We start from the raw sequence: 18,180 nt of genomic DNA on the forward strand, positions 1-18,180 counted from the left end.
TAGCATACTGGTATTTATTGTATTTTTTAAAAACTATATTTATTGTAGATAATATATATTTACATTGAGATAAGGAGTAAATTTAATTTGAGGTCTTGTGAATACATTCATAAAGGTGTTTTTCTTATTCTCTAATAATATTTATTTTTTTATAACAACCTAATAATATGTATAATCTAACTTTTATGTAAACATTTAAATGTTTTTTACCGTGTTTATCTCTATTTTCAAGCATTTAATGAAATTTGATTACTTACTTCGATATTTTTATTAAAGATATATATTTTGGGGTATTTTCAATAAAATATAAATGAGACAAAAAAAAAAAACTTCTAAAAGAAGAAATGATAATATAATGTTTGCTTAATGAACTTTTTCCCTACCAAAATTGGATGAAATAAGGAGTGAAGGAATGTTCGAATACAATTTTTTGATAGTTTGTTTTTCATTTAAAATTTATATTTTCTATTTATTGTTGGAAATTGTTTTTTGTAGATCAGTACTATAGTGGTACTGAAGTTCTGATGCTTTTAAAATGACAGTATACTAAATTAAATTAAAATAAAATATTTGAATCTACATTAAGTCAGGAAAAATTGATGACCTTAGCTCTAAATTTATATAAGAATCCTTTCAAATGAGCCGACACCCAATGCATATGGGTTAATAGAGAGAAAACGTGATTAAAAAGTTACACAACGGTATTAATAGAACTGTAGTTGCCGCAAATTGTGAGCATGTGGAATGAATTAGCACTCATTTTGAAGGAAATTTTGCATTGATTGCAATGGTATAACGAAATGGGGCATTGTGCTTGGGAGAATTCATTACCCTGCAATCGATTTGTTTAGGTTTGATACCCAGTCGCTCCTGAAGGAGAAAAAATACATTTCACATATATCTCGACTTCAATTTACTAGGTCAAAATGATTGATTGTTGTGCTAAAATGTCCACGTATATCTCAATCTAACCTATAGAAGGAGGGATTAAAAAATGAATAGTTATTGCAGTGATTTGTAACCAAGGGTACTCGATCCTTTTGCTAAGCAAAAGGAGACTTAATAACCTCTTCAAAAGATGCTGTAGAGGTTATTTAAAAAAAGGAATGTGGGTCTGTAGAAACTAAATATCCGGGGAAGGGGGTTAGTTACTAACACAATCTAAAGGAAAACTCCAGTAGGTCAAGTGAAATGCCTCTTTGTTGCTTATGTTCAATCGAAAATACAAAGAAAAACATGTGAATACCGTGGTTAGTTTTCGTAACGTAACGATAACATAAGTTTTATTAAAATACATTCTTTGGCATATCTTTATATAAAAAATATATTTAAAAGTTTTTCATATCAATGCAGCTGACTAAATAAACCTTTATGTATTTCAATAAGTTCGAACTTTTAATTCTATCAAGAAAGGAATTGTTATTATTAATAAATATAGTATTCTACGGAAATTAATATTGTTGATTTAGACATAAAGTCTTCAATAAAAAAATACAATTTTTTATATCTTCATTTTATTTTTTTTCTAAAAAGATAAATAAGGCTTGACTTATCTGTTTTAAAATTGAATATTCTTTCGAGAAACAATGACACACAACTGACAATTATAGAACAAATCATTTTTTTTGAAAAAGATAAAATTATGTTGAACCAAAATTGATAAGAAAAAGGTGGTTTTTTTTTTTTTTTTAAATAGTATTTTCCCTGATTTGGTTCGTCTTATATAAAATATTAACACCTGCTAGAAATACCAGACAATTTACAAAACATTATTTTAATTTTAGTTTATATTAATTTGAAAATTTTCCTCAAAAATTATAATCGAAAAAGTTGGAGAGAACAACATTTGAAAGGAAAAAAATAATGAATGTCGATTCTTGGTCAGTGTCTTAAGTAATACTAAAATAAGACATCGAAAATATTTTTTATTTATTTTGGTCTATTTAAATATACATTTTTTTATAAAAACTTTATTATATTGTCAATTACAATCTACGAAATTAAATTATTGTTTTTATGTTTTGAACAGATCTCATCAAAATATTGACACAGGCTTTTCATTTTTCCTTCATAAATATATTTATAATTTTTTGTAATTTATTCTCAATGAATAAGCTAGACGTTGAAAGATACATTAATCTATGGGGTCTATTGTTTGTTTGTGTTGGTTGCTGTCATATAAAACATGGCTATTTAATAAATATCAATTTGTGTCACAAAAATCTGATATTATTTTGTTAAAAGTTGTAACAAAAGAATATTTTGTAGAGATATCCTCTGATGTATAAATAAAATAATTTTGTCACTCAAAGTCGTTTTTTACAAAATTATTTCATAGATGTTTCTGTTACCAATATAATTTCGTATGTTATTTCTCATAGAGTAAAGGTTTTTATTTTATCGAAAAATAGTAGCATTTTTTTATATCCAAACACTCTTTTACTTACCCACAACAAATTGAAATAAGGTTACTTATCTAGAGTATTTAGCAACCCTTACATGAAAGATTGATATTTTAGTAATATTGAAGTTTTTTTGCTCTGATATGTGATACGGTAAGCTTCAGTAAGATAATATTACTCTTTATGTCGACATATTTCATACCTGTGAATTAATAACCTAAATGAGTAGTTGGAAGAAATAATTTAAAAATTCGTAGACTGTAAAGGATAGATCATTCATAAATTTTAAACATTTATATCAAACAAGAAATGTTTAATAAAGAAAGATATTTCCATATTCTTTTTTTTAAATTTATTGTTGGTATAGATAAATTCTAAGAACACATAATTAAGGTTCTTTGAAACCACGATAATAATTAATTCTGTAATTTGCTAATAATTCTAAATTAATGAGCTACTTTCTTTCTAAAAAATAGAATACAAGAATTTTAGCTTAAATACCTACGATTTCCTTCTTTGTTTAAAAAGATTAAAGCTACGTTGTTGAAAGTTTGAGCGCAAGAGCAAGGAAAAAGACAAAATAGATTGAGTTACAGGGACAGTGGAATAAAAACAATATACACATAAAGTATTTTTTGTTTTAATAAATCAAAGATATTTGTCTAATTTGACAATAGTTATGTTTTAAATGAACAAAAAAAAGGTTCAAAGAGAAATATTATTTATCCTAACAAATACTATAACGGTCACTTGGCAGCACGTCAAACCATCAAAGTACATAAAGAGAGATAATGATAATTCTAAAGAACTCTAAGCAAAAATTTAAATTGGCTTATGTTTTTTGACTTATTTCTATTAAACAGAGTTAAGCATCTTATTAAATTTATGATAACAGTTTGTTTAACAAACAATTATGTATATATGTCTTACATATCATAACTCATAAACTATAAATTTAGTGTCAAATAAAGTTTGCTTTTTGTTTGTTTAAAATTCATACATTATGAAATTGCATTAAAGAGAAAAAGATAAAAAGTTTTTTGGCCAAAAAGTTTATTTTCCCAATTTGGTATGTGATATATGTATACTATAATTGTTTTGGATTATATTTTTTTCAAGGTTAATACTGTTAAGTTTGTTTGATTGTACGGCGTGGGGCTCATATCTTATAGCGCACTAAATGATTTATATGAAGGGGTATAAATATGATTTAGGTGTGAAAGTTTCTATACTTTAAATATAAGGGTTTGTTAATAAACTACAGGGTATTTTTCTTTACCCCTGTCCCAAGAACTACGTGCCCTCCCTCCCTAACGATATGGAGCGTTTTTTGGAGGCTCTTTTGATACATATACTAAATTAAAGACTTTTATCTATCTAATGAGATACTTTTAAACTTTGTGAAATTATTCGTCTTGAAATTATGAATTCCGAATAAAAGCGCAATTTTTCAACTTTAAGCAATATATTTGATACCTCCAAGTCATAAGCATGATACACACATTTTAAATGCTTGATTTTCAAAGTTGTTAACAATTAGGCTAAGAAATATATATTCACATCATTTATCCGTGTCTTTCATACTAAGTATTTAAAAAGGCTTTGAACCTTAAAAATAGCCAAAACAAAAAAAACCTTTATGGGTTCTTTCTGAACGCCATGGAGCTAATTGAAAAAAAAAATAAGGACATTTTTGAAATCCAGGAATCCAACATTACTAAATTGAGCTTATGCTGTTCTACAGCCTAAAAAAATGTGTTTTTGTTTGATGGTGCTATCTGAAATTTTTTTTAAAGTTGATCGTATTTTTATACTTTCAAATGTTTTTCCCCTGTTCTCTGTGACGTCATTAATGGGTTATTATTCAAAACTACGTAGTGTTAACCATTTTTTTTCCAAACAGGGCTAGATATGTTTTAAGGCTAAATTTTCCTTTTTGCTAAGCGGCCTTGTTGTTTTTTAATGTCCTCTAATGCATAGCAATAATTATTGTCTTTATCAAACTTTCCCTGAAAATAAAAATACTTAAGTAAAAATTAAAAAGGAATTTTCCTATTTTTCACAACAGTGATGTTATTCATTGTATAAATTGTAGTTTGTAATATGTATGTTGATTTCAAACATAAATTTTTTATATTTTGCTATTCTAAAATGAGTCGAATCAAAAGAAATTTAATGGTTAAGGACAAAATTATAATGTTGACAGGTTTTGGTAAAAAGGAACAACACTTCCAATTTTTATCGATTTCAAAGAAGTAAAATAACTAAAGTGCTCAGTCGTTTTTTTCAATTAGTTCAAAACTTAATATGAGTCCATTTGATTTCAACACTGAGAACGCTTCTAATTAGGGGGTAGAAAGAGTTGTTGACAATATAATTATACTAATATGAAATATCTAATGTTTTTTTTTTTTGCTATAAATATTTTATTATTAATTTTTTTACTAATTAAATATTTTAATTAATATAACTTTTATTAAATGTTCTTTTAATAATATATAATCATAATATTCAATAAAAAAAATTACTAAGTTCTAATCTTAAATATTAAAAACGATTTCATTTTACTTGATAATAGAATTTCTTTCACTCACTGCAGAAAATAAAATCACCAAAAAAATTAATAATTGGCTTTTTGTTCCTGCAAAAGACCTCATAAAGGATCAAGGAGACTCCTCTACTACATAACAACGTAATGCCATTAAATATATAGCTTTGAAGCAAATTCCAATAGTTCTTTCCAAAATAATCTTTTAAAAGTTATAAAATATAAATAATTAGTGCTACTTTAGGAAACATTTCTAGCATAATGTTTTTTTGTATGACAAGTTTCCAACCTCAACGTGAAGACAAGAGCAATCGTAATAAAAGCTAAGCACATCTATATAACATCCATCAAATGTTTATATTCATTATAGCTTTAGCCATTGTGGTCACACAATTGTTATGTAACAGTCGTGTGAGTTAGTTGATGTGATGGTTTTTTTTTGTTTTTTTTTGTTTTTTTTAAAACATAGTCTCTATGTAACTCTACACACTCGCAGACGGGACGGGGTACAGGGATGGAAGCATCACTGGGAGGAGTGTGGGGACTTACAAAAGGACCGTTTTAAAGTAAAAAAAAAAAATAATCACATCAACTCACTCAAACCTCTGTTGTATAATACCTGTGTCTTTAAAATGGCTGAAACTTTGATGAGTAATTGCCAGCAGATGCTAGATAGATGTGAATAGCTTTCATTTACGAGTTTTGTCATCTTTACGTTGAGGTTGGAAACTTTTCAGACCACGATTGTGTGTTAAAATATAGTTTTACCACATTATTTTGTCTGGACTAATTTTTTTTCAATTATGATGGTTCTCTTTTACTTAGCAGGAATACATTTTATCAATTTAAACCATATAGTAGAAAGCTGATGTTAACCAGCATCTTTATTCAGTTCTATTATGTCTCTTGCTCCTGCCTTTTCCTCGCGCTCCACGAAATGCCAGCCTCTTGTAATATCATGAGTGCGGCTCTTACCTTCTGTTCGTGCTCTACAAAAACTATCCCATGACATGATAATCGCCTTGTTCCTCACTAAAAGGATCTACAATAAAACTAACTAATATAAAAGAAACGCCACACAATGTTATATATATCAACTTGTAAAAAAACCTTTTGAGCAATATAACGATTAAAAACTATACCCATATTATATTTCTTCAATAAATATTAACACTCCTACTATAACCAACACAATGGTTGTATGTGTATGTATATGGGTGATGTAACTCAATACTTTGTTCACTTTATTGAAACCTAAATGTATGTTCTACATATATATATATATATATATATGTATGTAAATTGCGTAGAAAATAGAAAGCCAATAATGAATTAAACAACCGATAATTATTGTTCACCAAAAATAGGGGGAAAAGTTTTTTACTTTTTCTCTATCTTTTTTTTTTTTTTTAGTTTTTTGATAATATACTAAAGCTCTAAAACAAAGTAGTGATCTTCATTTGTACAGTTAACTGTCTTGGCAATACTTTTTTGGAGTGTATGGAGCGTTTAATATTACTCCAGGACAAGCCAAGCAACCTCAATGAATTCATTTTTTTAATGAGTGAACAAGTTAAACTCCGTTAAAGTAAAGAAAACATCAAAAAAATGATGAAGTTACCTACAAAGCCACATCTTAGGCGGGGAAATAAGATTTAACTAAGACTAACAATAGAGTCAAGCTAGCAGGTGCTTTTGTCACTAAAGTTTGAGCACAGTGAATTTTAATATTAAACATATAATTTTTAATTAACAATAGAAATATAAAAAATTAATAATTTAATTAGATGTGTATCTGAGCTATCTTAATGATTAATGTAGCAGCCTTTAGCTGCAATGACAGCTTCCCAGATAGTGGGAGAAGGCCTGGCACCCCCGGTGATGAAGTCATCTGTAATATCGTCGGTGTTTTGATGAAGGACACTGAAGGCCTTCTCCTCGAAATACACCCAAAAAGCAAAGTCGAGGTAGTCGGAGTTCAAAAGAACTCAAAAGAGACTTGAAAAAAAAATGGTTTTTTACATTGCTAGTATCAAAAGTGGCCTTTCCACCCTCACAAGTCTCTCTTTACTCACATTTTTCATAGTTGTCTGTAGAGTCTCATGTGAAATCCCAAGATCTCTTGCATAGCCCCTTATGGACTTGAGTAGATTGTCCTGGGTTCTTTTCTTTAACTCCTTCAGGTCCAATTTGGTCTTTTTAAAGGAAAACGTTTCTTTCTATGCAGTGTTTCGGACTTGGAGCTGGAGACGCCCAACTGCTTGGAGTTTGCGAACGGAAATTTGTCTATCACGTTTGAATTGTCATTTTATTTGCTCGTACGTAAGCCAGCAAGCTTAAGTTTATTTTGTTTCGCAATTAATCGTTTATGCTTTCATATATCAAAATATGAATTAATTTCAATTACTCAACCTTCATTAATGATAGAATTAGTAAGTAATCAGATTTCAATCGACCACGTGGTTTTTATATGATAAGGGGACAGCCTATCATTGCTTAGAGTTATTACCTGTCAATCAACTTTATTCCAATATTTTATTTTTATTTAGTTATATCACCAGCGGCGATAATGGAAGACTATAACTGTCAACTTATTGTTAGTATTTATAAAATATAAAAATTATTTTCGAAACAACATCCTTAATGGCACTTTTGAAAAGTATTTTCATTTTCCATTGATAGTTGTTGTTATCTCCCAATGAAGGAAAAAACGATACAAGCGTAGCTTTTTACTCCTTTTCCAGAAAACTTAATCAGGTAGTTTTTGGAAGGATTCTAGATCTAAAATCTGTACATTAAGATTTAAAGGACATACCGGGTCAACCGTTGTTATTTTCCCATCTCTATTATGTACATTTTGGGAGGGTAGGAGTCCATTTTTTTACAATTTTTCTATGAGCAATGTTGTCGAGAACATAATTATCTGTCAATTGCTAAGAAAGTCTTAGTTGCAACCATAGGCAAGCAGTATGATAAGAGGATTGAGAAAGCACCGCTCTACAAAGGTCTCATTGTAAATTCTCATCATTGAGACCCCAGTCTGTTCCTTCAGGGGCAATTCGGTGCGGAGGAGCACCCTTTATCTCTATCCTTTTCCTGTACTGTGTGCTCATGGTGGCGACTAAGACGATGTTTTTCTTAGCTATCGTCAGGTAATTATGTGTTTTACAATATTGTTTATAGAAAAGTTGTAAAAAATGTCTCTCAAGTTCTCATAAATTGCTCAATAGAGATGAGTAAATAAAAATGGTTTGCCCAGTAAAGTTTATATAGTTTTACCAAGTTTTCACGAAAGGTTCCGTGTATTCAAATTTATTTTAAGGAACCAAAGGTTCGATTAGCCTTCCTTTAATTTAAATATGTACGAAAAATTTACAAAAGTTTCTATCTTTGTTTCATAATTGTTCTGCCAAATACATTTGGGGACGAATTAAATTCAATTATAGCAGACAAAAATAACACTGTCAATATGAAAAAATTATATACTTATAGATTTTATTTGAAATGCCCAGATTACGGTCAAATTTAAACTAAAAAACCAAATTCAGTTTCTAAACTATAGCTTACTTATTTAAATCATAACTCCGTTGAGAAATTTGAATAAAAAGCCAATAATTGAACGAAATAATAGCATAAACTATTGCACTGGTTGTAAAATAAATTCATAAATTTTACTTCCTAGATTTTTATATAAAATTGTATTTATGCTGACAAACCAAAATATTAAATATTTATGCTGAAAACCCATAATATTGAATATTTTAAACTGAGAAAACCTTTTAAAAATAGATAAATAGTACGTTTATCACACTTACATAAAAAATACCAATATTTTTTTCTGTTTAAAAAAGATATACTTATTAAAAATCAAAAAAACTTTTTATTTTGTTGTTAAAATGAATATTTAACTTTTTATTCAAATACATATATTATTTTTAAAAATGTTTTTTTTTTCTGTTTTACGTTATAATTCAAGGAGATATTAAATAGATACTACTTGAAATAAAATACAAATTCATACCACTTAATATTTTTCTGTATTATTATTATAATGAATATTAAATTAGGTATCCATATATTCATATAAAAGCATGTAAAAACAGGGGTTTTCTTAACGAAATTGTGTACAAAATGTTTTTTTACCAGTTTAACATTTCTTATTGTCAAATTTGAGAGTTTAGAGAAAATTTAATGGGCGTTTTGAGGAAATTTGAATTTCCTGTCCGATTTCCATTTTAATTTTCGGCTCAAGAAAAAAGTTTGAGCTTTAAATAGTCAACAAGAAATTTGTGGCATGTTCATAATTACAAATTGTGGTACTGTATTCTAAATAACTTATCTTAAAGTTTTTAAAAAAAATTATAAAATGAAAAATTTATTTAAGCGTTTGGACCTATTTTCAAAGTAAAATTAGTTTCTTCTTTTAAAAAATATGCATTAATAAAATCCAATTAAATATAATTGACTTAAAAAAAAAAACAGTTATAGAACTGTACATTAATTGTACAAAATATTTTTTATGCTATCCTTCGAAAATTAATTCTACCTATTGAAAAAACAATAATAACTTTGCAGACGCGGTACGTATACCACCTATAGCGGTCATTGATCTGACCATACATCTCAGCAAAATGTTCGAATTTCCGAAAAAAATCATTTTTTTAAATAAAATTTAAATCTATTTATATGACATATTTTTTTCAAATAATTTTTTATTTTACTTCTAATCTACATTCTTTGGAATGGACTAACTGATTTTTTTCCTAACTCCGTCATACACTAATCTTTAAATTACATTATATAAAAATTGACGACGTTTCTTTTCACTCATTTTTATTTAAAGTATGGATGAGGCATATATAAGGAGTCAAAAATAGTTTTTATTTTTTCCAAAATTCGCCTTGGCCATTTTAATATTTGGGCCTAATTTTAGTGTGAGGTTGCAAGAGTAAATTCTGTTACATATGCCTGTAACATTATTTTACTATGTTGATGTTAAAGCAAGTTATCCATTGTTAAATCGTCACATTAACAATTCAATAACAATTGCGTTTTGGTCACTAATTTGATTTATTTTGCTGTCTTTTTGTCATTGCCTTGCAATAGAAAACATTATAGACCTAAAATTATGATAAAATACTTGAAAAAGTGCATATTATCTGCTATGAAGGTTTATTAGATTAACTTTGCCTATCGGTATATTGCAAAATAAGACAATGGTAAGAATTACTCAATATTAGGTCCTCAATTTTACTTTATTCATTTAAATTTACTTCTTCAATCGTTCAACTCATCTTCGTAAGAACCATGTAAGATCGAGAAATACATTCATTACCTCTGAATATCTATTTTATAACGACTCAAATAATGATGAGTAATGAACTTATAGTCAGTAATTGGGGTGCCATAGATGTGAGGACAATATCCACGAACACCAAGTCAAATTGATGAAATCAATTATTTACAAAGATTGCTTTATGATGAGCTCATTTTTACAACTCCGGGCATATCCATGTATCCAAAAAGTTGTGTGAGTTAGAGAAGAAAAGGGCAAGCTAGATATTATTTGATTTGAAAATGTAAATATATTGAGTTCCTAACTTTAGCCAAATTGCTCCTAAAATTTCAGAGAAGTAACCTGTTAATTTTGGTTTTGGATCTTATCCGTAATGTTTGTGTAGCTGAAATTTACTTGAATATTTAAGTTTAAAGATGGATACCGACACATATCCGAGAAAATGCCGATTTGTGGAATCTTTAGCTCAGATTGTCAAATACAAATCACCGCAAGGACGTTCTAGGCTATGTTTTTTTAAATCTTTACATACATATTTTTTGTGTTTACTATTATTGAGTTATTGTACCTATTTGGTAAGATAATGTTTATTATAAATAAACACTTTCTCTTCTCTAAGAAAGCAGGTAACAGAGCAAAGGCATTCATATATATATTTAAAGAACGATGCAAACAATTTATAAATATACAGTAGATTCTTTTTAATTGCGTCATTGACTAAAGGTTGGAACAACTGATATACCTGTAGTTGCATAAATACGTGAACTATTTGTGGCAAATAATTAAATGTGTAATAAAATTCATATGACGTATTTTTTTAAAGAATTATATAATAGAGAATTTATTCTGGTATACAATTGAATATAATTACTGAATATTAGCGCCATCAGCTGCTATGACATACTCCAAGCGCCCGCGGAAGGCCTTGCACACATTGATGATGTAATGGTATTCCACGGCTGCCCGTTGATCATTGACACTGGCCTTCACTGAGCCCAAATTCGGGTGGTGGGTAGCACAAGCCTTCTTCTCAATTTGCCACCACACACTGTAGCCAAGGGGATTCAAATCAGGGGATTGAGGTGGCCAAATGTTTTTGTGAAGGCCTCCTTCACCTCATCCACATTGATTTTCCGTGGTCTGCCGGTCCGAACACCGTCTTTCAGATCTTTTCCCTCCTTGACAAGCTTCTGGACCTTGAACACAGTAGTACTGGATAGTCCAGTGTCCTTGATTATCTCCTTGACAGACCTACTGGCGCGGAGGAGAGTGGCAACCATAGGACGTTTGTCTTCGTCATTCATAGAAAACGACTTTGTTTGATGCGAGTAAGAGAAACAAAAATAAAGCCAAAAGATTTACCGAGTTACTTGTGCTAGAACTTTTTATTTCCGGTCACGGAACCTCGAGATATAAGCGTTTAAAAATTAGTCCACGTATTTATGCAACTACCAGTATATATAAAAATGTCTTGAAAATACATTCTGTGATACATTGAATGTAGCTTTTTTCGCCTCTGTGTTCAGTAATATTAGAAAAAAAATCTTTATTTTAACCCATTACAGGCCATAATGATTTAGGACAGTTAGGAACAATGTTAGGATGTATATATATCATCTATTAGGAATCAAATCAGCTAGCTATTTTTATAAAAATATAGAAAGATCCTTTGGACCCCGCTGGGAGCCGGTTAATTAATTAACCGATCACTATTAACAGTAGCATTAAGTTCCATTAGTATATAAATTATTGTGAGTCCTATTAGTTATTAAATTATTGGATCAAATCATGAAAAATAATAATAACTTAGTTATTAAATATTTACATTAACACATTTTTTTAATAAAATAGCATAACGACTAGATTTCTTACTATTATTTATGATAGTTACAGAAGCAATGTAGATATTGCACAATATTTTCTGTTTTTTTACACACTAGACATTTGCAACGTCTGAAGCATTTCATACTGGGTAAATAATTAAAAGTAAGATTTTTTCCCCCACATTTGCAAGATAATAAATACAAGCCACAAAATGTTACATATTTAACAGAATACTCTAGTAAATACGTGTATATTAAAATAGTTACATTATTCTAGAAAATCATTTTGTAATTTTTAAATGCAACTATCGTGACGAGATTATAATTTTTTTTGGCTCTTGAATTAGACATATGACACACTCTCACTCAGCTGTGACACCTGTAACTACCTATTTTGCAGATTTGCTGATACTACATCATATTAACAATTGCCAACAGGTTGTTATGGATGTAAAAGCAAGTTACAATTCGACACATTTTCATTGAATATTACATTAAATAAGCGTTCTGTTGGTATGTTTCGTATATGCAACATAAATCATTTTAGTATTGTATTAAAAAGTTAACAATATGGGATAAAATATTGTTTATTTATATAAAGATACTTATGAAAAAAACATCAACCCCTACATTTAAATTTTGTGTGTCAGTACAACAACCTATTTAGAAAAAATAGAAATAATATGTTGATCAAAATAATAAAAAAGATTTCACAAACTCCTATATTCCATTTCCTGCTTCATTAATCAACAAATTTGCCATTATTACATAAAAAGTAAATTCGGGAAAATGTGTTTATAATTACACCATGAATACTTTTATAAATAATTCCTAATTTAGGCCATGGACTATGGTTTAAGAACCAATTATTTATAAAGTCATTAAAATTTATTAGTCCCAAGAATGAAATTTGAAGTTCAATTGCGTACAAGACATAACGGGAGACCTTAGATATTTAACAAATTTGGTTTGGCTCAGTTACTGAGTACTATTGTGCTTCGGTAAACCAGCACTATAAAGATACTTAAGCAATTAATCATTTGTAATAGTACTATATTAAATTGATAGTGGAACTGGTATTTGTTACTACAAAAAACACACGCTGATTACGTAACTATCAAAATAAAGGAACAATAATTTAAAGCATCTTATCATCAAAGTGTCTTCAAATTTATGAGCTAAATCCCATTCCATGTAAAAAAAAACTGACGTTACTTTTATAAGTATATCACGTAAACTGCTCATGATATTGTTATTTGAAAAAGTATCCCAAAAGCACTGAAATACCAATATTAATTATGTACATGAATGATTATGAAAATATTGGTATCGTGAGAAAATATTTGTCTGAATGTATTACAACTTTTACACAAATTCATTTGAATGTCATACATCAAATTGACTTAAAAGGGTCAAGAAAAATATAATATTATTTTAAAATAATTTTTGCAGATGGTTTGAAAGATCTAAAGGGTTAGAATATGTTCTGTATCAATTAATACATTTTGATTTGTAATATTTTGATATTTTCTTGTGAATACCAGCTGTTTTTGTATTTTATTATGTCTTGGCTTTCGTGATGAACTTATACATAATTTGTTAGTAATTGATTAAATTTGGTTGAAATATTATATATATATATGCCAAAGATCATTAATAAAAGGGCCCATGTTTTAACCAATGTGTAACTTTACGTTTGGCATATTTACCCCCAGGGTTATATAGGTAGAAGTGGACTACTTATAGAAGTAATGTGAATTTATGAGTTTTATTTTTATTTATGAATCTTAAATTTATGTCATCTCAAACTACTACTACACAAATACTAAAAGTATCTTAATTTTCTATAATTTACTTTTTATTTATTTTTTAAAAAGTTATTATGAAAGTAGAACTGAGAATTATTGATTTTTTTATCATTTGTGTACAGGATTGTTCAAAATAACACATCGATTTATTAATTTTATGAAGTACTTATTCAATTCTAAAAATAAACTCTAAATCCAATTTTCAAACTCAATCCCTCTCTGTTTTGTATTGTTAAGTTGAATACAATTTTAGGCATTTGAAACCTCTATTAATTCTTGTAGGTGTAGGAATTGAGTTTTAGAATATGATATTTTGGCACCTAAACAGCCTTATGAAACTTAATTTGTGGCACATATTGCAAAAATACAATACAACTCGTAAAAAATAGTAGATTTTCTGAGCTCGATGCTACTCAATTCGTTCCAAATCAGTTTTCCCCCTAAGGGAAAACATAAAACGTATTAAACCTTTCACAACTATCAAGTTTGTACCCTAAAGTTGCATTTATTCAACAAAAAATACTATACCAAAGTTTGTATCTTCAGTTTTTGAATACAGAGGTGCCCAAGTGTCTGGGTTTTACTGTAAATAAATTTTGTAGCAAATTTTTTAGTCAGCCTTGGTATGCTAAAATAAAGATTCATTTTTTATCAATGTTGTCTTTTGGATGGGCTATGATTTTAGGAAGGTCGAAATTGTTGAAATCCTCTCAAGCGTTAATATAAAAAGTCATTCATTTGAGATACGAATACTACATGTTGAGGGTTTCACTCTAGACACAAGGAGCAAAAGCGTTTAGTCAATATACTTGATTTGTCGTCGCTCCAGTATTAGCCGGTTGATATACTGATATAATGCTTTTGAAAAAAAACCATGTATTTAATGGCGCAGAAGAACTCCATGAAATATATTTTAACAAATTTAATTCAAGTAGAGACCTAGCCAGTGTGTTATAAATACAAGCATGCAATGATAGAGTGCCAAATATTCTGATATTCCATTTAATTTACTACCTATGACTGTAGAAAAGGAGATTCTTTTTTTGGAGGGTTACGAATAATCATATCTGTTTAGCCATTTTAACAGGAAGAGGTTGTCTGACAGATATGATTTTTTTTTACGTATTATTTTTTTTCCTTATGAATAAAATTGTATGTATTATATAAAGCAATTATTCACAAAAAATATAAATTATTGCTATATAAATACATCCTGAAAAAATATTTGGAATAAAATAATGAAATATATTTGCATTTAAATTGTTAAAAGTGTTTCTTTTCAAGAAGAAGAAGAGATGAGTGGGGGTTTAGTCGTGTGTAGAGCCTGCATAGATCCATTTCTACTTTATTTTACCTTCTTCTTCTACTACCCGAGGCCCTTTATCTATTTTTCTTTCCTCCCCTTACAGACACATACTCTACGCGAGAAAGTAAGAGAATTATTTCTCTTCTCTCTCCACAGCACCGTAGATTCTGTCCTTATTTTGTATTTAACTTTTTCATCAATGCTCTTTAGTTTTTTCCCTCGCACTCATCCGATTACCCGTGAAGTAAACCTTCCTTCCAATTCCATGTGTGTGTAGCAGTGACTCTGAGTGAGAGAAGAAGAACGATCATGAAGTCATGTGAATCCTATTTGTGAATTATAGATCATCTATCTTTTATACAAATTTATTTGAGACTCCCCAAATAGTCTTTGTTATTTCGTGGTTTCTAATATTCTTTTCGAAAAAGGTTTTTAAACATATTCTTTGCAAAAGAAGCATCAAATAGGATTAGAGAGTGTGTTTGTTTTTTTTGTATAGACATTTTTTCTTAAATTTTGTTAATAATAAGTAAAAGTTTTTACATACTTTATTAATATTTTCTTATTCAATATTTTTTGTTTCTTTGCTAGTACGAGCATACACTCACAAAGTAAGATTATAACTAAGGAAGAACAATGAAGATTTTCATTCATTAACATATTCAGCCTCTCTACGTGTATAATAATTTTTATTTCTTTGTTAATTTCTCTTTTTCCAAGAAAACGAAACAATTTTTTTATTCTATGAAGAACAAAAAAAAAATGCATCATAAATATTTTATTAAATAAGTCAAATTCTGTTTGATGCTTTAATTTTGTTTAAACCTTCATTTCATATAACTTAATTTAGCTACGTAATCAATACGTACATAGATGTAGGTTGACAATTTATTGTTGTGATAGAAAGCGGGGTAAAAAAGTTGAAACAGAAATATGAAATGCTATGTTACAACTCCATTTAAGAGGAAAAACAATCGATTCAAAGCCACATCAAGGAACAATGATTTCCCCTCCATGTTATATCTATAACAATATCAAAATATGTGATAGCCGAAACTCTGGGATTGATTTTGGAAACTGTTAATATTATATATTTGACTAACAACAATTCAAAATGAATCTCTTTCGAGATTCTCGTAGTAAGAGAAACAATACAAACTCGAGTACCAGTGGCAACAAGTCCATTCCTCCTTCGTCATCCCTTCCATCCTTTATGCAAGTTGAAGCACATGAAGAAGCATCTCTTACCAAAAGACATCAGGGGTTTGCATCCCTTCGAAGGGCACTTCTACCTCGGTCAAGAACTCTGACTGAGTCGCTACCTAAGAGTGGTACTTCGCCTAGTGAAAGTAGCAGTGGAAATGATCATTTCCAAAATGAGAACAGAAAATCCTCTCTCAAATCCACGGACTGGTCATATATTGATCGTCGAACATCTAGTGGTTCATCTAAAAGGACAGCAAGTCTTAGTCGTGATGCTCTTAAAAAACGTCCTCCACGCTCAGTCACCATGTCAGATATTGGTGATGAGATTGGAAACTTTGCCACTTTTACTACCTTTAGAAATAATAATAACCACACTAACAATAAGAATAATAATGGTCACAATCCCCTGGATAGGAAGCCCAGACGACCCATGAGTGCCGAAATCATCATCCCTGATAAAGGAGATGGGCAAACATCTGGTAGAAACTATGAATACTTTAGAGTTGAGCGGGAGAAAATGAAAGAAAATGATGGGGTCGTAATGGAGTCTACTGAGTCTCTCATTGATCGTTCTGGGAATAATAGCTCATACAATTCTCTGGATTGTCTCACAGAAGAAGATGAAAAAGATATGTCCTCATTGTTGAGAAATGCAGCCAAAAATTCCCAACTTGTGAGTGAAAAACAACGATCACTCGACAGTCTATTAGTCAATAACTCGGGAACAACGCCTATGGATGTAGAAGAAGAAGAGTCAAGCTCTGAAGATGTTTGCCCGAGTCAATCCTTACCTAAATCTCATTTTGGTACCTTGAAGTTGAAAGTGCAGGAAATACAAGCACAAATTGATATTTTCAAGTCAAATGGGAGTAGCCACAACAATAGCAATTCAGGGAGCAGTAACAGTCTATTTTTTAGAGGTCCGCCCCCTCCCAGACCCACAAATGGAGGGACTCAACATCCAAACACTCCTGCTCAAGGCTATGAGTTTATGCTACCTCCAAATCTAATTCAAAGCTCAGAATCAAATACTCACCACAAACCTCTCTATCCCATGCAGTCCTTTCCTACCTCAGGATTCCTTGGGCAGCAACAACAGTATTCGTCTCCCTCATCACAAGAAGACTCTGTCTCTCCGAGATCCCTATCTCCATCTGGAAATAACAAAAACATTAGTAACTTTTATAATAACTCTCAAGCTAGTCCAACAAAGCCTCAGATCGTACTAGGAAGTAGTAGCTCTTCTACAGGTACACTATCTCCCTGTAGTTCAAATAGTTTGCCTCCTGGAGGATCCACCAGCGTTGCTGCTCCCACTCGACCCCAAGTTCTCAAAATCCCTACCAGTAACTCCTTTAATTGTACAAGTGATCTTAAATCAGACTCTGAGCAAACACATTTAGAGAGACTCGTCTTCTTATTCAATGTGATGAACACTCAGGACAAAATATCCAAGGTAAGACGATTCAAATTCAAAACTCATTCTTTCTATTAAAATATTCATTAAAAGAATTCAAAGTATTTTTTGTAGTTGGCAATATGTGCGGTGAGGTGTTTTATATTTTCCTATGCAGTTCTCATAGTTATTGCATTGTTTAAGAGATAAAGTCTAAGTACCATGTAAGTGTATGTTCTCATGAAAGGTGAATAGCAACACTGAATATTTATGGAGGAGTTAAAAGTTCTCTGACTAGAATTGAGGACCGATGATAATTACTACATAAAATATGTAGTAATTACTACATATTAATGTTATTTTGTTTTTTTTTCATTATTCATATCAAAATTGAC

At 29.7% G+C, this 18,180-nt stretch overlaps 1 protein-coding gene across 7 annotated transcripts in view; it reads left to right on the plus strand.

The window, feature by feature from the left end:
• Positions 1-18,180, plus strand: part of LOC121129164 (dystrophin) — a 371,133-nt gene that overhangs the window by 220,164 nt on the left and 132,789 nt on the right. Inside the window, exons 1-2 of one of the 7 annotated variants that reach the window (XM_040724844.2) lie at positions 15,382-15,611; positions 16,034-17,845. The exons of the other annotated variants lie outside the window; for them this stretch is intronic. Of the exons in view, the coding sequence (XP_040580778.1) occupies positions 16,298-17,845 (1,548 nt within the window). The 5' untranslated portion in view covers positions 15,382-15,611; positions 16,034-16,297. Of the gene's footprint in view, positions 1-15,381; positions 15,612-16,033; positions 17,846-18,180 lie in introns of those variants that run through there. 7 annotated transcript variants of the gene reach the window in all.

Source organism: Lepeophtheirus salmonis, chromosome 14 (assembly GCF_016086655.4).
Source record: "Lepeophtheirus salmonis chromosome 14, UVic_Lsal_1.4, whole genome shotgun sequence".
In the NCBI taxonomy this organism is placed as follows: domain Eukaryota; kingdom Metazoa; phylum Arthropoda; class Copepoda; order Siphonostomatoida; family Caligidae; genus Lepeophtheirus; species Lepeophtheirus salmonis.